Source organism: Cimex lectularius, unplaced genomic scaffold (assembly GCF_000648675.2).
Source record: "Cimex lectularius strain Harlan isolate CLEC.00 unplaced genomic scaffold, Clec_2.1 scaffold214, whole genome shotgun sequence".
In the NCBI taxonomy this organism is placed as follows: Eukaryota; Metazoa; Arthropoda; class Insecta; order Hemiptera; family Cimicidae; genus Cimex; species Cimex lectularius.
Window position 1 is genome coordinate 195,976 of NW_019392963.1, and position 19,540 is coordinate 215,515.

General features: G+C 34.7%; 2 protein-coding genes across 4 annotated transcripts; both read right to left on the bottom strand.

The window, feature by feature from the left end:
* Positions 1 to 768: 768 nt before the first annotated feature.
* LOC106671081 (coiled-coil domain-containing protein 63) lies at positions 769 to 4,832 on the bottom strand. Of its 3 annotated transcripts, none has more exons than XM_014401888.2 (6): positions 2,278 to 4,832; positions 2,031 to 2,216; positions 1,797 to 1,978; positions 1,375 to 1,735; positions 1,052 to 1,310; positions 769 to 993 (listed from the first exon to the last, which is right to left on the bottom strand). In XM_014401888.2, exons 2-6 carry the CDS (start codon positions 2,058 to 2,060, stop codon positions 776 to 778), a joined length of 1,050 nt encoding a protein of 349 aa, XP_014257374.1. In that variant the 5' UTR covers positions 2,061 to 2,216; positions 2,278 to 4,832; the 3' UTR covers positions 769 to 775. The 3 variants fall into 3 exon arrangements, with proteins under 3 accessions (XP_014257374.1, XP_024085268.1, XP_024085267.1); XM_024229500.1 differs by having other exon boundaries at positions 1,797 to 1,988; XM_024229499.1 differs by having other exon boundaries at positions 2,031 to 2,228.
* A 3,341-nt stretch (positions 4,833 to 8,173) lies between these two features.
* On the bottom strand, positions 8,174 to 17,977 carry LOC106671101 (NEP1-interacting protein-like 1). The gene is made up of 7 exons (XM_014401925.2): positions 17,577 to 17,977; positions 14,828 to 14,952; positions 12,248 to 12,351; positions 12,104 to 12,175; positions 11,612 to 11,713; positions 11,388 to 11,523; positions 8,174 to 9,711 (listed from the first exon to the last, which is right to left on the bottom strand). The coding sequence occupies exons 2-7, from the start codon at positions 14,927 to 14,929 to the stop codon at positions 9,637 to 9,639; spliced, it is 591 nt and encodes a 196-aa protein (XP_014257411.1). The 5' UTR covers positions 14,930 to 14,952; positions 17,577 to 17,977; the 3' UTR covers positions 8,174 to 9,636.
* Positions 17,978 to 19,540: the final 1,563 nt, after the last annotated feature.

Genomic DNA, 19,540 nt, shown 5'->3' on the forward strand with positions numbered 1-19,540 from the left:
CCTTGTCTCCTTTAACTAAGGTTCTCGTCGATAGTATGGATCAAGGGTACGATAGTGCAGTAGCACCTTTCCATGTAAGATAAACCCCTTTTTCATTCCTCCCTACTCCTGCCCCAATAGAGTGCGATTCTGTTTTGCCCACCTAATCTATTTAATTTGGTTTTGCAATTCAGCACTTTTCTCTGAGATCTGATAATACTGTCAGACATGATACAATTAAACTATACAAATTGAATGGAGTGTATTGCACAGTAAAATAGATTTCGGCTTGAAATATACGAGTGTGTATGTCCATGAGCTATGAAAGTTGGTTTTAGGGTCAAATACCACTGTCCATTTCTTATATCCTAGATCCATCGTGTTCGTACAGACTCCTTTTAGTACTTAGGATTTCCTGAAAATTGTTTAAATTAAAATATACAAATTCATGTATATTTTAGGACCGATGAGTATTGGATATTCTCTCCTTAGCATGTTCTTGTCTTCTTGGAATATTTTGTCCATACCTACTGTGGGACATGTCCTCATTGCTCAAGTGACACAAATACTTGTACTTTTGGGAGTTCTCTTTGTTTTGTTTGAATTTATTAGCCCAGGCAATCACACTATAAGCGAAGATACCTAACTTAACCTAACCCTACCCAACATAGTTAACTCCTATCAATAGGAAATAGGAAATATATATATAGGAAATATATAAAATATTTTTATTGCTAATTTACTAAAATAGGTTTTTATAAAAAAAAATTAATAATAATAACATCACAGAAAGATATTATTCTGGAATCGGAGAAGTGATTAATTTTTTACGACTCAGGCGTAACTTATGCTTCCGTAATGAGGCTTTACTTATTGAATCTTTTGATGCAAGTTGTTCCTCTAATGTAAGGCATTTCTCCCTGTCCATGATTCTTTTCATAATACGCATAATTTGTTTTTCCAAGACGAGAAGAAACAAATGGACGTTGTTAAGATTAACACATGTATTGTCACCTAAAATGAGAGGATATTATTATTGAAGTTCAACTTGATATTTCAGGTCAAATAATACCTAGCAAGTTGTAAAAAGGAGACGAATGGCACTGAACTTTGGATACAATTCCATTTAATTGGCTTGTCACAATAGACAGATGGTTTGCGACTCTGTTTTTCCTTACTTCCAGCTCATCTATTTCCTCTTGAACCTTAGCCAGTTCCATTCCCAGTGTTCGTACGTCTTCAGACTGCTGGGCCACTCTCTCTACCTTCAAAGCTCTTTCCTTTTCTATCTTTTTTTTAACAACTTTAGCTGCATCATGCAAGCTCTCAGCCTGCAAATACAAATTAATTAAACAAAATATAAACATTCATTTTATAGGGATTAAAGCCCATTACCTCACAGTTTACTTCATTGACATAATTGAATATTGCAAAATTTTCATCCTCGTTTGTTTTGAAGGCTTCGCATATTGAGTCTATTTTTTCTTCACCTTCCGTGTATGGGGAGATGCCGAGAAGGACGGTGTTATAAATACTTCTTAAATTCTCTATATCCTGTTTTCTTATTAAACCACCGGCTTCTTTTTTTGAATTTTGGTCTGTACTCATTCTGTATTGGCCTTTTATGGTTAAAAATTGCACCCTTTCTGTATCCGTGTAAAGAAGTCTATCCAAATCTCTCATTTGCTGTGTATGCGTTTCTTTGAGCGATATGCTTTTCTCATTGAGGGCATCCAATTTTGCTTGGGACTCTTCTCTAAAAGGATTAAATAAAATTAAACATTAATATTAACATGAAATTTAATGCTAGTTGAAACCTGTGTTCGAAAGCGATAGATGATTGTTCTATCATGTCTAACATAGATTTTTTACCAGCTTTCAACAGTTTTAACTGGTCATCTAGAAGCTTTTTAAACCGACATCTTTCCTTAAGTAGATGTTCTATTTCCTCTCGTAGCCTTCCATTTTTCGTCATAACTTTATTCAGTTCTATGTGAGCCTGAAATCGGCTACAATGAGTATTAAATTGTGTTATAAAGTGTAGAACTTACAATGCTCAGTTTAGTTTCTAGTAAGCTCATTCGTTTGATTAAATCATGGCTTATGTGTTGGTTTCCTTTTGATCCAGATTTCTTTTTTGCCCTTAGTAATAGCAACTCATGGTCTGCTTTTAACAATTGTGACCTCGTCTCCCTTAAATCACTGCGTGCCGATCTTACATCCTTCTCCAGCTTTGTCTAAAAGCCTGCCTTTACTTTATCTTATAATTTACATAAACAGTACCTAGGTTTAACTGACCTTTTGCTCAAGAAGAAGAAGAAGTCTTTTTTTAAAATCTTTATCTTTAATTTTTACAGTCTGAACTGTCGTCAAATTGCCTATTGTACTTAGGTTTTCCTTTTCTTCTTGTAAATGTGCAAGTTGAGCCCTGAATCATTTGGTTTTTGGGAGTGGATAATAAACTTTGTACAACCTAATTCTATTGCATGTATTCAAAATATAAATCCATACAACTTAGCCTAAAAATAATAACGAAACAAGCAAAATATTCAAATTCAAACATAGCTTACAACTGAACTTTCGACTCTTGAGGAGCTTGGCAGAATTAATCCTACTTAATATAACTTAAGCCTAACCCTAATCCTAACCTGGTTCGAATGGTTCACGAAATTAAATATCAGATTGAACAAAACCAAATCCCAGTAAATAACTTTCCCACCTCTCCTCTAATTTACTATAACTCTGTTCCTCTCCCACCAACCAATTTCATCCACTATTTGGGACTTTACATTGCTGAAAGATTTAATTGAACTGTGGGGTTTAAAGCATTCCAAACTCCAAATAATCCAATCCAGTCCACAATCCTTTGAACCATTGCCCAAAGCTTCTATGTATTGTATCCAATTGTAACCTCACAGACCTCAGATCCCATTTGTCCCACTCAGTGTCATATTGATGCATAAAACTCTGGTCCGTCATCACAACCCTCTAATCCTCGCCTTTTCATCCTCTAAGGCATTTAAGCCCCAATGGCCTCACAGTTTCCTCCCTATTGAATGTGAGTGAGAAGTGTGATTGCTTCTCCAGTAGTAAAATGTTGTAATACAAAATTCATAAAGACAAGAAAGTTACATGCAATACTTTAGCTCTGTTGTAACAACATAAAACAAAAACAAAAGCCTGACCCAATGCCTCCCTAATTCTAACCCTAACTATATCTTACTTAACCTAACCGTATCTAATCCTGACCTGCCTCTAACCCTACCTAACCTAACTCTACAATTGGTAATGCAAAATTGATTAAAGGAAAAACTGTGTATCTAGGCCAAAAATATTTCCATGTTAAAAAACAATATGTTGACTAGCTGTTTGTAATATTGATTTCAGTTCTGCATTGGTTGAGAACAATCTTATACATCAAGAACAGGGTTCACTTGCCGAGCATAGGTAGCCCGTCACCTCCAGCCACACCAACCTTCCGACCATTAGCTACATCATCACATTATGAATGGCATATTCAAAAACTACATATAAAAAGGCTCAAGCCTGTTTACATTTGCATTATTATTTAGGATTTCAAGTAGTGCATGTGGAAGGGGGTCAGAATTCTTAGTCAAATATTTAGTACAATCACTACACAATATAGTCATGATAGCTTAAGTGGTTAGAGCAGCGGCGTATTTAGCTGAAGGTTGTGGATTCATATCCCGCTCATCACACTAACTTTTTCATTTAACCCAAACCTTACATAGAAAGATTAAGTAATCGAAAGAAGTAATTTGGTCAATAGACCACTAAATATAATGGACTATTCAAAGTATTCATTACAAAGAATGGGGTTCCTTATTATATGACTCTTGGCAAAGGAGCTTCGTAGAATTAACACTACCTAACCTAACTCGTCTCTAACACAAACTCTACCCAACCAAACACGTCTCTTACTGTACATAACGTAACCTAACTTTAAATCTAACCTAACTTAACCCGTCCCTAATCTTACCTAATATGACCTTACTCTAACTCTAAACTAACCCACATCAACTCAATCTATGACGCAAAAATGGTCACACAAACGAAAATTTGTTTATCCATCCCAAATGAAGATCCATGTTAAACGACATTGAATATATATACCTTATTAACATACACCTTATTTACTCGTTATCTATAGCTGTACAATAGGACAGGTATGGCATACATATTAAGTCAAACGTGAAATAGCAATCAATAATCGAAGATGATCATGCATAGTGTGAAAGTGCAACAGACCATTGAATTTTCTTCAGTCAGCCATAGTAGGTGAGGGTGATAACTGTTAAACATAAAATTAAGGAGAAAAACTAACGTAAAATTGCTGGATTTCCATCTGTTTTTTAGGCTTTCGCATAGTTAAAAGCTAGATGTAAACTATTTCTCTGGAATCATTCTTTCTAGAAATCTACAAGCCAACGAAAACAGAAATGGTCCATGATAGTCTGAAAAAATAATTAAGGCGTTTGATGACACAAACTTCCAAAATCTAGATTTAACGTCGGTAGAGGAAAATATTTTTCAAAATTAAAGAAGTCCACAGTTAAAATCGACCAATCCAATTTGTGGATAGCATGATGTTAATAGAAAAGGCAATTCGGGGGCAGGAGAAGTTCAATGTCTCCAGAAATCTTCGATAGACGATTTAATTATTTATCTGAAGAAAATAAGCAAAACTCTAAAAATGTCTAGCAAAAATCGGAAATGAGCAGTTTGCGCTAAACGAAAGTCTCGCAAATATTCGTACTTCTTCGGGGTAAACATAAATATTAATCTTTGCAAGTATATAATTAGATAACAATACACAATCGTTATTAAAAAATTGTTTCTGTCGATTTACTTCTGCTTAGCCAACTGTATGTTCATGTCCTCTTCGTAGGTGAGCCGGCTTCCTTCCATGACTTTGTACTGTCGGCTTAAACGAAGCACTTGCGCCTTCGCCATTTTAGCAAGTTCGGCTTCGGCGAATTTCTTCGCCAGAGCTTTTTTAAGTTTCCGACTCGACATTTCACACAGACGGTTTCACACGAACGGCGATTTCAAATGAACACAGGCATCTGTCATGGCAACGAGTAAATTCACAACGGACAAGGCAGCAGGCAGAGTCGGTTCTATGAAAACGCGTGCTTACTAATACCTTATGTTATAAACTGTAGGTCTTTACAAAATCACCGGTTAAAGTCAGACCAGTAAACCCGATAGTTTTGTAAAATCTCCCAAATTTAGAAGCTGAGAGTAACTATGATATATATTGACGTGACCAACATGGAGCAAAGGAGAAAGGACTAAATACTTAGTAAAACGTCAGGTCAGACCTTCGTCCTTACAGTCTTCCAACTGAGGGACAGTTGACCTCTGCGGAATGTGCAAGTAGCCAGGAATCATTGAGTAAATTAAAAGCATTGCCTTCAGATCCCAAGTTGGTTTTAGGTTTCAGTCTCCAAAATCATGTAAAAAAAATGCAAATACATGAGGGGATTGAGGGAAAACTAGTTGACAATCTTGCAAAAGAAGGAGTGGCATCAAATGTACCAGAAACACTAGTAAACTATAGTTGCTTATCAGAATCAGAGGAGTGATAGAACAATTAACCGGTCACTGGGATCTGAGAAAACATCTACATAACATGGGCACATTCAAAGATGATCCCATTTGCAGATTATGCAATGAGGAAGAAGATACAGCCACCCATATCATATTCAAATGCGAAGCAATGGCTCAATGGAGACATAACCTAGGATTCAAATAAAAACCCAGGGAATGATATCGTAGCAGTGACAGTCAATGACCTAAAACTTCTGAGAAGAAGGATTGAGTCAAGTGCACTGAACTAGGGAACTAGGGAGATACATTAACCCAGAAGGCTGCAGTGCATGGGGGGCACAAACCCCTAGTAATCATCATCATGGTTGCCTATTATCATGGTATAAAAGACATTATGCGATCTTTTGGATTCATTTCCAAATACCTTAACAAATTCAAGGCAACACTTGGTGCATGCCTTCCAATAAAAGCCATACCAGAACATAATAGACCTCTACTCCAAATTCAACAATTTCCAACACCGGTTGCATTGTTTTCAATGGCTTCTCCAGACTATTGCACATTGTTGTGACTGTTAACGGTGTCATCTGATCTGTGAAAAAAAAATTTACACTTGCATATCTTCTCCACTCCACAGAAAAACATGAAGACATGGATATGTAACTGAAACCATCCAGAACCTAACCCAGCCTAACCTAAACCTAAACCTAACACATTCCTAATCTTTACATTATTATGATTTATATTAACATTGATATGACCAAAAGGGAGCAAGGATGAAAGGTAGTAGCAAAGCAATTCCTAGTAAAAAGCACCAGGAAGATATGATTCTCAAGTCAATCATTGTTGGAATTCCATCCATTACATTCAGCTCCCAGTTATTCAAAAAGCTTTGTAAAAATAATAAAAAGTTGGCCTGTGGAATTGAATAACTAGTTGACAAACTTGAGAAAGAAAGAGCAGCAAACACCAAATAGACAATAAGCAAATGAGCGGAAAGAAAAATATTATTCTTTTGCCTAAAATGACTTTAAAGTAGAATTTATTAACCTACTACTTCATAAGTGTATTAGACAAAATAAATAAAAACACAATTGATAACTTTCATAACAAACCCTTCTCTAACCTTAAGATAATCCTAAACCTACATAATCCAACCATGTACACTCGAAGTCTTACAAAAAATGTATAATCAGCCCCAAAACATATCCATGCTAATAGAACTTTTTTCATTCCTATACATATTAAGGTTGGTGATGTAATGATGAGAGTGGTGATTCTGGCTGAACCAATATGGATTAAACGACTCATGGCACAAACAAAATTGACAGGGTAAAGAGAATTAAGAGAAATTGATTTAAGGGCTAATGTAATCAATCTATCCTTAATCCTAACATAACCTAACCTAAACTGCCTTAACACAACCCATGCACACTCGAATAGACATGCTTGAAAAATTGTGTATCATCTGCAAAAACATATCCATGCTAATACAACTTTTTTCCATTCCTCTACAGTCCATGATCGGTGTTTTCTTGCAATTCTTAAGTTTGTGGTGTGTAGAAGGTCTTTCATTGGCCAATCTTAACATTTGACTCTCTCAGCCCTCTCCTACAGAGTTTACTTTCCCATGATACCAGAGATCAACTTTTTAACTGCCAGAATCTGTCATGTACAGCATTGGTGATTTTAGGACGCCTCGAGTGACTCCCAATCTGAAACTGACGAATAATGAATGACAAGATTACTGATTTTATGATGAAATTGATGATTCTAACTGATTCCTCATGGATAGACATTGACAGTGTTGGGAATTAAGAAAAATTGATACATAGGCTAACTTAACATAGCAAACCCTAACCCTAGCTTAACCTAATTGAATGTATCCCAAACATTAACCTTACCTAACTCATCCTTATCCCTAAACTTAATACACCTAACCTGTCATTTGGCATAAAATGTGTTTTGTTGGGAATCCAGTACTTTTTCCCAAAAACATAATAGACCCCATTCTCCAATCTCAACCCCATAAAAATGTGTCTCCATCTCAAAAGTGTATTTTAAAATGGCAAAAATACGTGGTGCTTTTCACATTAACAACCCTGGGAGACCTCTGGGTGCATCAAAACAAAATATCTTTATTAAATATGATATTATTGACAAGCAAAATTTTTAATTTATGATGGGTAGTGTATCAGGGTTGTGGTCCCTGTGGTGAGATACTTATCAATTACCAAACTTTAAATTTATATTTTACCTTCCTCAGGACTAAGATATAATGATTTAAAAATTACGGCAGATATTACCATTAGTTTGATGTAAACACAATTATACAAACCTGGGAGGTAACAAGTGTTTTATAAATCAACCATCCTTTATTAAATATGATAATAAAATAAAAAGTATTTTAAAAAAGTAAAATAATTCTTGTCATACAGTGTCAGAAAAACTTTACAGTATTTTTTACAAATTAATTTCAATCAAGGATTCAAACTTAGGATCGCTAGTGTAGTGAATGAAAGCTAGACGCCCTAACTACTCGGCCATTGCAGTGATAGATAACTGATGTTCAAACACAATAATATACAATAAATAATCTTAATTTAGATTCAAAATACTATTTTACTGTGGTAACATTTTATTGGAAATATAAAAATATACAATTTTTGGTTAAAGAAATAAATTTGAATGTAAACTAATCATTAGAGGACAACAAAAGCTATTTATAAAAATAATTTAACATATAACATAATTGAGAAATTTGTACAGAATATCCAGTATTGTACAATACGATTACTTTCAACTATAAAAGGCCCTATACAAAAAAAAATTAGGGCAAACTACACCCAGTTCAAGGGGCATTTCATTCTTCTTTCTCTGTTTTGATTAAAAAGAAAACCAAGTGGTAAGCTTAGACTTTCTTCATCCTGACTCAATAAAGTAATACAATAAAGTTAAACACCAATATAAATATATTTGTTTACAATAAGTGAAACACCTGTTTCTGAAAAAAGAGTACAGCTATCTTCAAATGACAAGAGTACATACAATCTGCTTAACAATTTAAATCTGACAAGACAAAATTCAAGTTGTGGCAAATATTTTATAAAAATATATAAAATTTTTTTACTGTCATGAATTAATTTTTTTTTAAATTCTAGAACCGCGAACTGTATATAGTTAAAGAGGGCTTCTCACTAACAGAACAACCACATTCATTATAAAGTAGTTGCTGTTTGAATGTAAACAGTGCAATCTCACTAATCTCAGTTAATTACATTTCAAAAAGAAAAACTGAACTTAAAAATATAAATACAAGGAAAAATGTAAGAAAACTAAACTCTAACAATTATACTAAGTTGTAACAAAATGTCTGGTTTTTCCTCCATTTGATTTACTTACAAAAAGTTATACTCAATTGTACTAAAATTTTGATTAGAATTCAAAGATTAGTTGAGGTTTTTGTAGTTAACACTTGTAAGCTCATGATAAAAAATAGTTTTTAACTTTTTGAACTGAATACTCACCAAGGTAAAGGGAAAGGAGACTGAATTATTACTGACTCAAAATAGGTTGAAGTGAAACGACTGAATTTTGTTACAACATAGTATCATAATATAGGAAAGACTGCCTTCATCACAATTATCACTATTTAAGTTTCTTTGAATATTCTTTCTAAATAAAATCTCATTCATTTTTTTTTCACAACCTGACATTTTGGTAGATGTTTTCCAAACACATGAACTTCAAAAAATACACAATAATACATTTAAACCAGTTGTCATTTTTAATGACAGTTCACTTTTCTTACCAACACACATATAGAGAAACTATGAATGAAATTACAAACATAATTATAATTTAAAAAACTGAACATTTTATATTAAAAGGATTGGCAAGAGTGTACTGCACTATTCGTCTTCATACAATCTTGAAAGTTATAATAACCACTATACAATTATATATATGTTGGTTAACTTTAGCTTTAAAGTCAATTGATTTTTCAATGCACAATGAAAAGAAACATCACAAATACGGAATGCAACTGAATTATAAGTGTGGAAGGATGAGAAAGAAACCAAATCATGCTTGAATATCCACTGCTCGGATATATTTTGGAACTGCTTCCCATCTGCAGATTGGGCATTTTTTATTACGCTGTAAAATAAAGACAATGATTAATCAAACAATCGACAGTATAAATTTTTTCCCAGAGTAAATTTTCTTTTCAAGTTTTCTATCTGATGAAGATAAATACATGCATTACTTTTTACATTAGTTCGTTAAAATGTTTTAAACTATGAAGGTATATAAAAATATAAACTTTGTTAAGACTTGTGTTTCTGAAAGTGTAATTTTAAAATGAGCAGGCGACTTTTATTATATTTGACATGATTGAGTAGAGCCGGTGGTTGTCTTGTTATGACCTATTCTATAATAGCCTTACGATGACAGAGCAACAGGTGCAACTCAGCACTGAACAATGCATTATTATTAAATATCACATTCATAAAGGCATAAAACCTGCAAAAAAATTTTAAACAATGACTCCTAAGTTCAAAGAGGGTTTCTAGGGCTTGAGTGATCGCCTGGCATAGGAAATTCAAGGAAGATTGTAAATTGATGGAAAACATCACTGTCCTGTTCAGAAGAGTTCCATAAAGATTGTATCAGTTGGGGTTTGACAGCAGAACAGAAGTCGAAACATTTACAGGTCTGCCTGGAGCTTTCAGCTTTGCAGAAGAAGAGTTTGACTAGAATTGTCACCTGGGTGCATCATTACACACCTGAGTCTACAGAAGGCAATATGGCAAAGGTTGGAGGAGGAAGCTCCATTTTTTTTATCGGCTTGACATTTAGCATATTGATTTCTTAAGGTGGCTCCAGACATGCAGGATTCGCCAAATGTGCCTGCTGAGCAAAGGTTTGCCGAATTCCGATTAGTGGGGTTGGGTGCTCTGTTATTCGCCGAGCAATAGTATTCAGTGCTTCGCAGTTATTTCTCTTGACCCAACTTTACAGTCTTGGAGTTCCTCGATCAAGCTGAACCAATAATTTGACTTCACTGTTGTCCATCACGATTTGTAGTAAGTTGAGGACTCACAAGGCACTTGGCGAATATTCGCTGTTTCCACACATACTTGTACAAACCCGCATTTGTGTAGGCACACTATTTGGTGAATGCCAAGATGAGCATCTCGAGACTTAGCAAATATTCGGCAGCAATCGGCATTTGGCTCCATGTCTGGAGCCACCTTTATATGAGCATTGCCAATATGCTGCTTATTAGTGTGAACTTTTGAGTAAGATGCTTATCATTCCAAAACGTACATACAACATCAAATACGGTAGCTCTAACCGGTTCAAAATTTGAGGAAATGAATTGGAATCCACCTTTTCATCCTCCCACAAACCTGACCACCATATTATTTTTACCCCTTTGGGCGCATTAAAAAAAAGCAGTAGAAGGACAGCAATTCTGAAATGATGTGGACATGGAAGACTTTGTGAGAAATTGCCTATTCGGGCAACTTTTATTTTATGATCAAAAACCTCCCAATCCACTAGAAAAAACGTATTTCCAAAGCACGAGTTTATCTTAAAAATGTAATGTATACTTGGTCATTTTAAACAGTCTTATTTATATTTGATTTACCCTCATATAACTTTGATCATGATAGTTTGTTCAGTTTAGTAACAAACCAGTCGGTCAAAATTTTATCAACCAGGTTTTAAAGGAACATATTAAATAAACATTTGGTAAAAATGTTACATAAAACAAGTTACATAAAAGAAATAAATAAATAAAGATAAAAATTATTTGTAAACTTTACCTTCAACCATTTATCAACACATCCACGATGGAACTGATGGAGGCAAGGTAGCCGTCGTAAGAATTGATTTGTTTTGAAATCAGCTAAGCAGATAAGGCATTTTGTCTGGGGACACTTATGCTTTTTTGCTTTGTATCTATTAAAGACAAGATATCAGTTGAATTATTTTATTTTTAATAACTGGCGCTAACAAAATCTTTCTTTTGGTCATACTAATTACTCACTTATAAGCAGGCAGACGTTTTATCTGAGAGATAGTTAACCCACGAGATGGAGGCACGTAGTCCTCATCATCACTGGTTGTATTGCTATCTGATTCACTGAGCCTAAAATTTTTTGTAGACATAACAACATGCTGACAACATATTTACGATTTTAAAATATTAATATAATAAGATTAGGACAGACATATTAAGATAATAAGATTAGGTTTTAAAATTAATTACTAATTTTCAGTATTGTAGAAATTAATTAAGACTGAGACCTTGCTTTGAACATTTTAATTACAACTTGTCAAACAATAAAATTGGTTTTAATCTTACAAAAGCAAACCTCAAGTAATAGTTTTCAAATCAAGCCGCAATTTAAGTTTAAATTATTTTTTATTTTTGGAGACATTTGATCCATTTTGTCTTTGATTATCAGGTTGTTGTTAATTATAATATGTCAGTTAAATCTTGAAGGATAGAAATTCATGCACTAAGGCAAAATTTTACCTGAGCAATTCGCTCACTATGAGAGCAGACACTTCGGGATTCAAGCGCGCCCTAATCCCACCTTCTTGCATCCTGTAAATTAATAAATTAACAGTAAGTAATCTAAAAAAAGTATAAGTATTGCAGAACAGAAGTTGAACTTACAGAGAATACAGAACTTCCATAGGCACCATAGCTTGACCCTCGATGGATCCTTGCTGCAGAAGTAGGTCACTATTACTAGCAGACATACTAAGGTTAACAGAAATCTGAAAAGAAAATTTATGTCAATTCCACATCAACAACCAAACAAAGAAAAAAAGATTAATAGCAGCTCTAATCCATGTTTTGTTTTTACTTGTTGTAACAAGATTTGGGGATTAGTCATATCACTGTAATTAGCAAATTAAAATTAAAATTTTATCCCATGATATGATGGGTTAGGTTAGGTATGATTAAGGTTTGGAATAGGGATGAGTTAGATAGGGTTAATGTTAGGGACAGCTTAAGATAGGTTATTTTAGGGGTAGGAATGGATTAAATTAGATGATGTGGTTAGGGAAGGATTAAATTAGGTGATAGAGTTAGGGAGTTATGTTAGGATTAGGAATGTGTTAGGTTAGTTAGCCTATGCATCAAGTTTTCCCAATTATCTTTACTCTGTTAATTTTGTTCGTGAAATGAGTCGTTTAAGCCGTGTTGAATCAGTCAGAATCATTACTCATCATTACATCACTAATCTCTTTGAAATTCATTATTTATCGGTTTCAAGAGCCATAAAAAAGTGCACACAACCTTGGAATGAAAAACACTCGAGACGAAATTAAAAGTGTCCCAGGATCACCAATGCCATAGACTGTTTTATTAAAATTCAAGTTAACTGAAAGAGTAATCGAACAAATTCCAGCAATTAGAACCTGGCAGTTGCTATCAATCTCAGAGCCAACTGTTAGAAGCGAACTGAGAGAGTAAAAATGCCCACTAGAAGAATGGAAAAAGTATTATTAATTTATTAGATCTTGTTAACAAGATATGTTTTTTGCAGATAAACAAATATTTTGCATGACTTTTTCGCATTGCCACGGCGTGAACATGCGTTGGGTTAGGTTACATCAGGAATGGTTAGAACAAGGTTAGGGATAGTTATTATTTTCAGAAGCACTGTAATTTTTGGTGGTTTTGGGTTCATGTTTGTGAATTGGAGAGGTTATTATAATTTTTTTTTCCTAATACACTTATTTTTTATAGGTTAGTAAATTATCATTTTTTTCATTTTAGATATTTTTTTCAGTTTTAAATTTAGCTTATGGTGCGCTTAATAGCGATTCTAGTCTAATGAATGTTTACCGCTCTTTCTTTTGCAAATTTGTCAACTAGTTCCTTCAATTCCGCAGGACAGGCCAACCTTTTATTTTTATTTTTTATTTTTTTTTTTTTACAAGGCTTTTTTATACAACTGGGAGCTGAAGTTAATGGATGTAATTCCAACCATGATCCCTGGTTATGTGAGAATCTGCTACTATACTTGAATATTTGGTGCACACAAAGGTCAATTGCATGACTGAGATGAGGAAGTCTCCCTTGGTGCTTTTTACTAGGTAGTTTGGCCCTTTCATCCTTGCTCCATTTTGGTCATATCAATGTTAAAATAAATCATATTAATTTCAAAATTGGAGATGGGTGGGTATGGTTAGGTTAAGTAGGGTAAGGATTAGGTTTAGGGTTAAAGATGGGTTAGGTTAGGCTAAGTTGGGTTAACTTCAGGACGATACAGAAAATATGCGAGTTTATTTTTTTCCCTCCATTAATGAGATGAGACCCTTCACAGTCACAATATGAGTGCATAGCCAGATGCTATGTGACTTAAGAATGGTTAGGTAAGGTTAGTTAGGATTAGGAATAGAGCTAAGTTAGGTTAAAAATGGTTAGTAATATTTAGGTTAAGTTAGAGATGGGTAATGTTAAGTTAGGTCGATCATGTTTATGGCATTTCTTGTGAAGCAAGTTGTTAGCAATATAAGAATGAGTGTTGAATGCCTGAAGGTATGTGGAGATGATTCTAAAAGACCTCATTGTGCCTTTTAAGTCATGATAATGCTTGGTGACATAAGGCAACATGTGTCTTTGAGTACCTTAGCTACCCTAGCTATGCTGAAGCTGCCATTGGAGGACTGGGACAACATGCCCAACATTCACTTTGAATTTATTAACTATTTATACCACAAAAAGGATAGAATCAGTCATTAAACCAGAAGGGAGATAACAAAATTAATAATGTTAAAAAAGGACAATTTGAAGTGATTTTTTTTAACTCGTTTAAAAGAATTTGTTTTATTTTAAACACAAAATGTCCAGTATTTTTAAAAGATAGTTTCTACTTACAGTTTGTTGTTTACAACTTTCCGGATTTCAAGCATGAAGGAGTTACCACATACTTCAACCTGATGATGATCTTTAAGCTTGAAATCCGGATAGCTGAAAACAACAAACTGTGAGTAAGAACTATCTTTTAAAAACATTAAACAATATACACACCCCAACTTTATCATTTCTAACAAATGTCCAGTTTGGAAACTTTAACTGTTTATTTTTGGACATCTGAGCTTTTTTGTTTTATGTAAATCCATAAAATGAGATTTTCTTGTAAAATTAAAAGATTTTAGAGGATTGCGATATTTTTCCTTTCTTTTAAACGTCTAGTACCAATTTCAACCAAAATAAATTTTAAAAGCATATTTTCCATACATTCAAAATTGTATCTGATGAATCTGAAGACAGATCGTTGCTGGTATTCGTAATAGTCATTTCTGGCTCTTGGGAGTTATCCCCCATCCCCATATCATCCATTTCACGGCGCTGGACGCGGCAAACTGAAATCAAACAACAAATAAAATGATAATCAAATTTCACAATACCAGTTTTTGGTCGAACTAATTGCTTAATATTACTTAAATACTTACTACATAAATAATAATTAGCTTACACTAATACAAAGTTATTTCTAGTGTTTAGGCTTTAATTAAATAATATACATAAAAAGCTATTAATAATTTTGCCATTTATTCTTGAATCAGACACAACATGAATTTAAAATTGTGGCTAATTACTCAATTACCGCACATAGCAAGATGCAACTTCAGTTGTACTATTAATATGTTTTATGTTAAGTACATAGTATTAGAATAAGGTATTCAATCCAGTTGACAGGAATACCTTGTTCTATAAACTTTCATTGATTTTTGTGTCAAATAAATTCCTCAGCGTATTAAAATACAAACCCAGTACTGATGATGGCGACATGTCGTAACCCATCCGACAGGCCGAACCGGCAAGAATGGGCAGACCAGGATGATTGGAGACGACCAAACTACATATTAAAATGACTATGCGCTGAAACGAAATGCAATCAATTTTCAGAGCCTTTGTGGAGGTAAATAAACATGTGTTTTAATGTTCACTATGTTTTTTCCTCTCATTTCCAGTTATTATTAGTAAAAATGTAAAATTTTGGAATAAAATTGGATCATTGACAGATGGCAGCTTTCAGAAAATCTATCTTAAGATTGCTTAGCTTGAGGTTGAATCCATTCGTTTCCGGTCTCTTTCAATTAAAAACCTAATAGCAGCTCTTGAGGTGCAGACCTCATCATGATGCCTCTTAACTATAAAATTGAAAGCTTAGATGCAGAAAACTGATGTATCTAATCACTACTAAAACTAGTTATAACAATTATTTTTGCCATATTGGTTCCACATGGGAATGGGTAAAAAATAAAAATTGCTGTGATATCATAGCTTAAAGATGGTACTTAACCCTTAACTCAGCAATGGAAATACACACCAAAATATTGAAAGAAACAATAAAAATCTATTTTGGTTCTCGAAGATATTACAGATTGATTTCGGTATTAATGGTCTATTTAGCCCATGTGTAACTTATTTTTCTCTTAGAGACGAAGTTAGGTTTATCGCACAGTGTACCAAGACCATATTACATTGCCAAGTCCAAAAAAGAAAAGTTACAAACAAACCATAGAAGTCAGGTTAAGAAAATTCTATCCCCAACTTAAAAAATATTGTGAGCCTGATAACTCCAATTCGAAACTGAAAAAGATGGGGGAAAAGGAGTTAATTTTTTCCTCATCACAGAGTAAAACATGTGAAAACGTGTAAATGTCAGAAAAGTGTTGGAAAAAGAAAAAGGAGAACTTTATTCCTTGAGCCTGAGGGCTCCAAAAGACTACCAACGGTGGTGTAGTGCAGGCAAAGGAGATGATTTTTCTTCATCTGAGAGGCAAGCAATTGTCAGAAGAAAAAAATTAAGAACTTTATATAAACATAATTGCAGAAAATGTTTTTCCTGTGGGCAATAATTTAATAAAACTGTCAACATCCAAGACCACCTCTGACAACTGATTTGATTTGTAGAAATTCACTCAAAATTACAATTTTTTTCTTTTTGTTTTTATCTTCTATCCTTTATATCTTATATGAAGGGTGCACAAGTTGATTTGTAATGACTGTCCCTTGAGCTTGATAGAGGCTCCAAAGACTACCAACACTGAAGTGGAGACGGAGGATATTGCTCTTCATCTCAAAGGAAAATGTATGTCAGAAATGTGTAATAAAAAGAACATTTAGAAACTTATTTGAACATAATTGTCCATGTTGTTTTTCCTGTGAACGATAATTAGCAAATATCTTCAACATCCAAGACGACCCCCATACCTGACTACACTTTAAGAATTCCGTACAAAATTCCTTTTTTGATTTGTTTTTTACCTTCATTTTAATAATGAATTAACCTCATTACTTGTATCTTATATGAATGGCGTACGGATTGATTTGTAATGACTGTCCATTGAGACTGATGGCGGTTCCAAAGACTTCCAACACTGAAGAAGTGGAGGCAGAGGAAGTGAATTTTACTCGCCACTAAGGAAACCAAATGTCGGAAAAAGACAATTGAGTACTTCATTTAAACATAATTGACCAAGATATTTTTCCTGTGGACGATAATTAGCAAAAACCCTCAAGATCCAAGACCCCCCTCAATTTACTTGATTTGTAGATATTCTCACAAAACGACAATTTTTGCCTTTTTAATTTTGTATTAATTCTGATTAAACCTTATTACATGTATCTTTAGAGAATAACAATGATTTTAAATTGATTTTATAGATAAAAGAAGGTAAACAAGATTTTTCTTTTTTTGGATTTTTTTTCATCACTGGACTTGGCAGTGTATCCACAGAGACAGAAGTTTAAAATTCAATTCCAGGATAATTGGGCATTTCAGGATTTTTTAAAATAATTTTCTTAGGAATAAACCGTTAAATTCAAGGTTTAATTAACCCTTTTTATAAAAAATATGGCGATTTTTTTTCTTCGCCAAGTTAAGGGTTAATGGCAAGGGGAAGTGAATTGGTGAGTTAAAGGATCTCACCATATCACAAACAGGCTCTTTGGATAAAGGACGAAAAGCGAGACGTACCTTCGATCTGGAAAATCAGCTCCACCGTGATGACAATTCGTAGGTCGTACGGCCGGCAATGAGATGAGAAATCGGGGTTCGCTGCGGCGGGGCCGGGCCCGGCTGGCGGATGGACGCTGCCTCCGGCTGGGAGGTCGGACGATCGGAGGCAGATGAAAGTCTTCTACTGTCTCGGGGCCGAGGAGGGATCCCGTCTCATGTCAATTTGCGCTCTTTCTAAGAAAAGGGCCCAAGGGACGCTCTATGAAATCCGGGGGCGGCGAGTCTACCTCATCTCGCGATTCCCAGCCCGGGGGCGGAACTCTGCCAGGGCTTTTTTGAACCGGAAAATGGAACTGGCGACAGAGCCTTTGAACTGGCGAACGCGATCCCGGGGAGGTTGCAAACTTCCAATCTCTGGGTGATAAATAGAAAAACTATTTGGTAATTTCCAAAACGGAAGAAACTCCCAAGGGTCCTCGACTTCGCCTTACAACGAGAAGAAAAGTCTTTTATTTCCGTCGAATCCCGAATTAAAGTTAAAACGCGAAATTTTCCAACTATTTTGGTACTTTCAATTTCATGTCTCGGTTGTAATACCGGCGCAGATATCCGGTCGTGACGGCGACGACGAAAACAAAAGCTTCTTCACAAACTTCAATTTAATTTTGAATTTTGTTCTTTATTCCAATACGTGACGTTGAAATTTAACGCAATGTCGAAATAACTCTATATTGAGTTACCATTGATTGAAAGCGGGAAAAATCGAGAAGTTCAAAGTTGGTTATTCTCCTTGCCGTTGGCGTTTTTCTTTTTGAAGAACCACGCTTTTAATTGTCAATCTAGTCTAATATTATTTTCCTTTTGAACATTAAAGATCGCATTTGAACGAGCTAGAACTTCTATTTAACGGGCTGTCAGTTCTGTCCGTCCTGATAAAATAGCGGAATGGCGGAATGACGACAGACAAAACCAGCGAGACGAGACGGATGGAGATTTCATATCAAAACATATTGCCACTGTATACAATTTTTTCCATCGATTTCCTGAATAGAGAGTGGGCATGGGTTTATGTTAAATTCCATTAGGGTTAGGTACGGTAAGGAACGAGAGATGGAGTTCTGCTACCTTCATATTGTTTTTCATAATTAAAGTAAACAGAGTAAACAGTTATAACATTGAAAAAATAGAAGTCATAAACTAAATTCTGCCTATACTCGCTGGGTTGATCTATCAGGCACATATCGCCATCTTTCAGCTTATGTTAAGTTGCATATCCATGATTCGATTTTTTTTTTTTCGAAAATGAGATGATAGCAAGGAGGAATCGGGTCATTTTCTTCCTACTATTTTCTTCCTCGCACATTGAAGATGGCGAAATGCGTCTGACAGGCCAACCCAATGAGGATAGGCAGGACAGAACGGTCGGTAAAGACTAAATTTCAGGTTCTTCTGGACGGCATTGGTCATCTTCAGCCACGGGTGAAGAATTATCGAAAAATGTTCTTCTGCCGCCTCTTTTATGAACATTTGGGCTGGATACATTTTTTTTAAATCGATTTCTCGAACGGAGAGTGAACATCGGTTTAGGTTAGGTTTGATCAGGGTTAGATTATGTTCGGTAAGGAATGAGAGATATGGAGTTTCACCACCTTCATATAGTTTTTGATAATAAAAGTAAACAGTGTAACATTTAAAAAAGAGAAGTTAAGAACCAAATTTGGTCTGCGTATCCTCGGCGGGTTGGTTTATCAGGCACGTCTCTTTATCTTCCGCTGTGGGTTAGATTATGTATCCATGATTCGATGTTTTTTCACGCATAGAATCCTACAATTTTCTTCCTCACACACTGTAGATAGCGAAATTCGTCTGACAGGCGAAGCCAGCGAGACTAGGCAGACCAGATTGATCTGTAACGATGAAACTTTAGTTTCATCACCTCTCAGACAGCTGGGAGTAATTACTTTGGGGTTGGGGTGAAAATT

Bases quoted from the DNA above. Each gene is read 5' to 3' on its own strand.
- LOC106671081 (XM_014401888.2), bottom strand. From the start codon at position 2,060: ATGAGCTTACTAGAAACTAAACTGAGCATT. The intron at 1,736-1,796 runs GTTTCAACTAGC...TAATCCTTTTAG, and splicing joins TCTATCGCTTTCGAACACAG to AGAAGAGTCCCAAGCAAAAT. The intron at 994-1,051 runs GTATTATTTGAC...CTCTCATTTTAG, and splicing joins TCCTTTTTACAACTTGCTAG to GTGACAATACATGTGTTAAT.
- LOC106671101 (XM_014401925.2), bottom strand. From the start codon at position 14,929: ATGGATGATATGGGGATGGGGGATAACTCCCAAGAGCCAGAAATGACT. The intron at 11,714-12,103 runs GTAAAATTTTGC...AAAAAATTTTAG, and splicing joins ATAGTGAGCGAATTGCTCAG to GCTCAGTGAATCAGATAGCA. The intron at 11,524-11,611 runs GTGAGTAATTAG...TGTCTTTAATAG, and splicing joins AAACGTCTGCCTGCTTATAA to ATACAAAGCAAAAAAGCATA.